Source organism: Trichinella spiralis, assembly GCF_000181795.1.
Source record: "Trichinella spiralis strain ISS 195 chromosome Unknown Scfld1557, whole genome shotgun sequence".
NCBI lineage: Eukaryota > Metazoa > Nematoda > Enoplea > Trichinellida > Trichinellidae > Trichinella > Trichinella spiralis.
This window is the reverse complement of record NW_003528496.1, coordinates 747,980-750,616: the sequence shown is the minus strand read 5'-3', so window position 1 is coordinate 750,616 and position 2,637 is coordinate 747,980. Positions and strand designations below refer to the sequence as shown.

The following is a 2,637-nucleotide window of genomic DNA, read 5'->3' as shown; positions in this document are numbered from 1 at the left end:
CTTTGATGATATTTATAAATGCGCGTGGACTGTGAAATGCACTTTGGATTGACAAAAAAAGCGATGATTTGACCATGCTAAATAGCTGCTACAGCCGCTTCAAGTTCACTCTTCATGTTACATCGCATACTTTGATGTCAGTACTTGTGCACCATTTGTGTGTGATTAATAATCTTCTGTCAACATCAACAAAAGGCATTGGTGCCACAGAAATATCAATCAACGTTGATCATCAGTTGTAGATAAAACGAGGAATGAAAACTAAACGTTGTTTCAAAATGATTATTTAACAATGGAATTTAAACCGTCAAATTTCTTTTCCTTTTTGGTCTTGCGTTTCAGTTCAGTGCTGAACATTCTGGTGTAACAGCCCGGCCAACTAATGACATCTGCTCTATTCCAGAGTCAACGGCAGAAAAGGAGGAAAGGCGGAGCTGACACGAACCACGTCGCTGTTACACTCGGCTACAGTAATATATTTTAGACTTGAAGATCCAAGGCGGAGTACGGTAACTATGTGACGTGTAGCGAGTTTGTGTGTTCGTGGGTGATTGTTGTTCCAGATCGGTCTAGTTGTGATTTGTTGCGACGGTTGCTAATTCCTCGGTGTAATAAACGTTCGAAACGATTGTCTGGTGTTTGTTTTGTGACTCAATCAAACTAGATGCCTTCTGCAAGGAAAATAGGCGGCCGTAAGGTCAACGCTGACGGTGACGTCCCGGAAGAGAAGAATAAGGCGGAGGCTGAGCCGCCTAATGTGACGGAGAATCCGTTGCAGAGGGTTATTAGCTGATGAGAGAACCAAGATCACACGTCATCATCCGAAATTTGGACTGGACGGCAATGAACAGAAAATGAACGCGGAAATGGATTCCGTTATTACTAATACTGGAGTAAGCGAGAAGTACACTATGAAGCAGGAAGTAAAATGCTGCTGGGCATAAAGCTTGACGCAGCTAACTGAGCTGGACAAATCAACCGGAACGGTGCGTAAGCTATTTAATAGAAAATTCAAGACTGCAAATGCTACTGCCTTGCTGCTGTGTATAGTGTGAACTTCCTTGTGCTCTTTAGCTTATCGTTGCTTTGATATCTTTTAATGATGGAGCCAAATAATGATTTAATTCAGTTCGTATCGATCCAAAGGAACCAACAAAAATTGGTGTACATAGGAAGAATCGCAATGACAAATATTGGATATGCGCATCAGTAAATAGAATTGTTTTATTATAGCACGTTGTTATTATTGTGTAATATTATGAGCTTGCAATTTCGTTTCAAATTTAGGGAATGAGAGGTTGCCCTGGAAAACTGTACACTAATCTGGATGCTCCCCAAATAATACGAACCGATGAGCATGCAGAGGGCTGCCGAGAAGATGCCCATGCATTCTACCATCAGCTGCAGCTGAATGAATTGAAAAGGCTTGCTACAGGTATTCCGAGGCCGATATTGGAAATTTATGATGAGCTGGCAAGCGATGCATCCACCAGCTTAGGTACTTTTTATTTTTTCTCGTGGGAGCAGGCCCGGAACACAGTGTATTACAGCCGTTCGAAGAGATACCCACGACTTCTGACCAGGCGGCAGAATCTGCGGCTTACTGCCCAGCAGACGACAACGAAATCCGGTGCGCAATTTTTAATGTTTCATTCGCCGACCAATGATATAAATTTTTGCCAACGAGGCTGGTGTGTGGCTGCTGGCTCAGAGTAACTGCTGGTGCCGGGATGGGACGCATTAGATTGTCCGCTGCTGGTACGACGAGTTGTTTACCTTTCCTGAGGCGTAAACTGCTACCCGTCGTATATTGCTTGACTGTTAGGAAAGATCTGCCCACGGATAGGCGAATATTTAAGTACTACATTCCAAAGCGGAAGAACTTGGCGTCGAAGTTGATCTGGCGTAATTTGTTTGCGATTTCGAAACAGCCTTGATCCCGGCAATTCAAGGCAACTTTCCCAACACCCGAGCACAAGGTTGGTTCTTCCACTTTTGCCAAGCTGTGCTTCGGCAGGTCGGCAGGCTTGGTTTAAGAACTGATTATATGAATAATCAGGCGGTAAGAAAAAAGGTAAAAGTGCTGATGGCATTAGCATTTTTGCCGGTGCACCTTGTACCCACGGGTTTCGAAATCATAAATGTTGGGACGTCGGGTCAAGTGGAAGCCTTGTTCCAGTATTTCCAGCAAGAGTGGCTTCCGGCCACTAAAATTCCGCTTTGGAACATTCATGGTGTGTCTGTGCGGACCAACAACCATCTGGAAGGTTGGCATGAACATGGCAGCGGCATGAACAAAAGCGCACGAAAGCACCACCTGGGGTTTTATCAGTTTTTACAACTGAACTTTGATGAACAGGGTAAGACCCTGACGGTGGTGCAGCAAATAGATGATGGTTATACACATGGAAGGGTCTCCGTAAGACGTAACGCAGCTTACGGATTCCTGTAGCGACGGGTAGCTGCGATTACGGGTAAATTGCTTCGTAATGAAATTAGTGTAGAACAATTTTTAAGTGCCATATCATATCATATCATATCATACTTTTGAACCACTACGATTATAGCACTTTTGCACTATTTATTATTGTTGTATGTATTTTATTCATTATTCTTGGTATATGTTATTCTTTATGA

General features: G+C 43.3%; 2 protein-coding genes across 2 annotated transcripts; both read left to right on the top strand.

Annotated features, from left to right (window-relative positions):
* The first annotated feature begins 134 nt into the window (after positions 1-134).
* On the top strand, positions 135-664 carry Tsp_04703 (hypothetical protein). Its single transcript, XM_003369234.1, has 3 exons — positions 135-238; positions 404-454; positions 493-664. Exons 1-3 carry the CDS (start codon positions 135-137, stop codon positions 662-664), a joined length of 327 nt encoding a protein of 108 aa, XP_003369282.1.
* A 190-nt stretch (positions 665-854) lies between these two features.
* Positions 855-2,452, top strand: Tsp_04702 (hypothetical protein). The gene is made up of 3 exons (XM_003369233.1): positions 855-923; positions 1,288-1,630; positions 1,953-2,452. Exons 1-3 carry the CDS (start codon positions 855-857, stop codon positions 2,450-2,452), a joined length of 912 nt encoding a protein of 303 aa, XP_003369281.1.
* Positions 2,453-2,637: the final 185 nt, after the last annotated feature.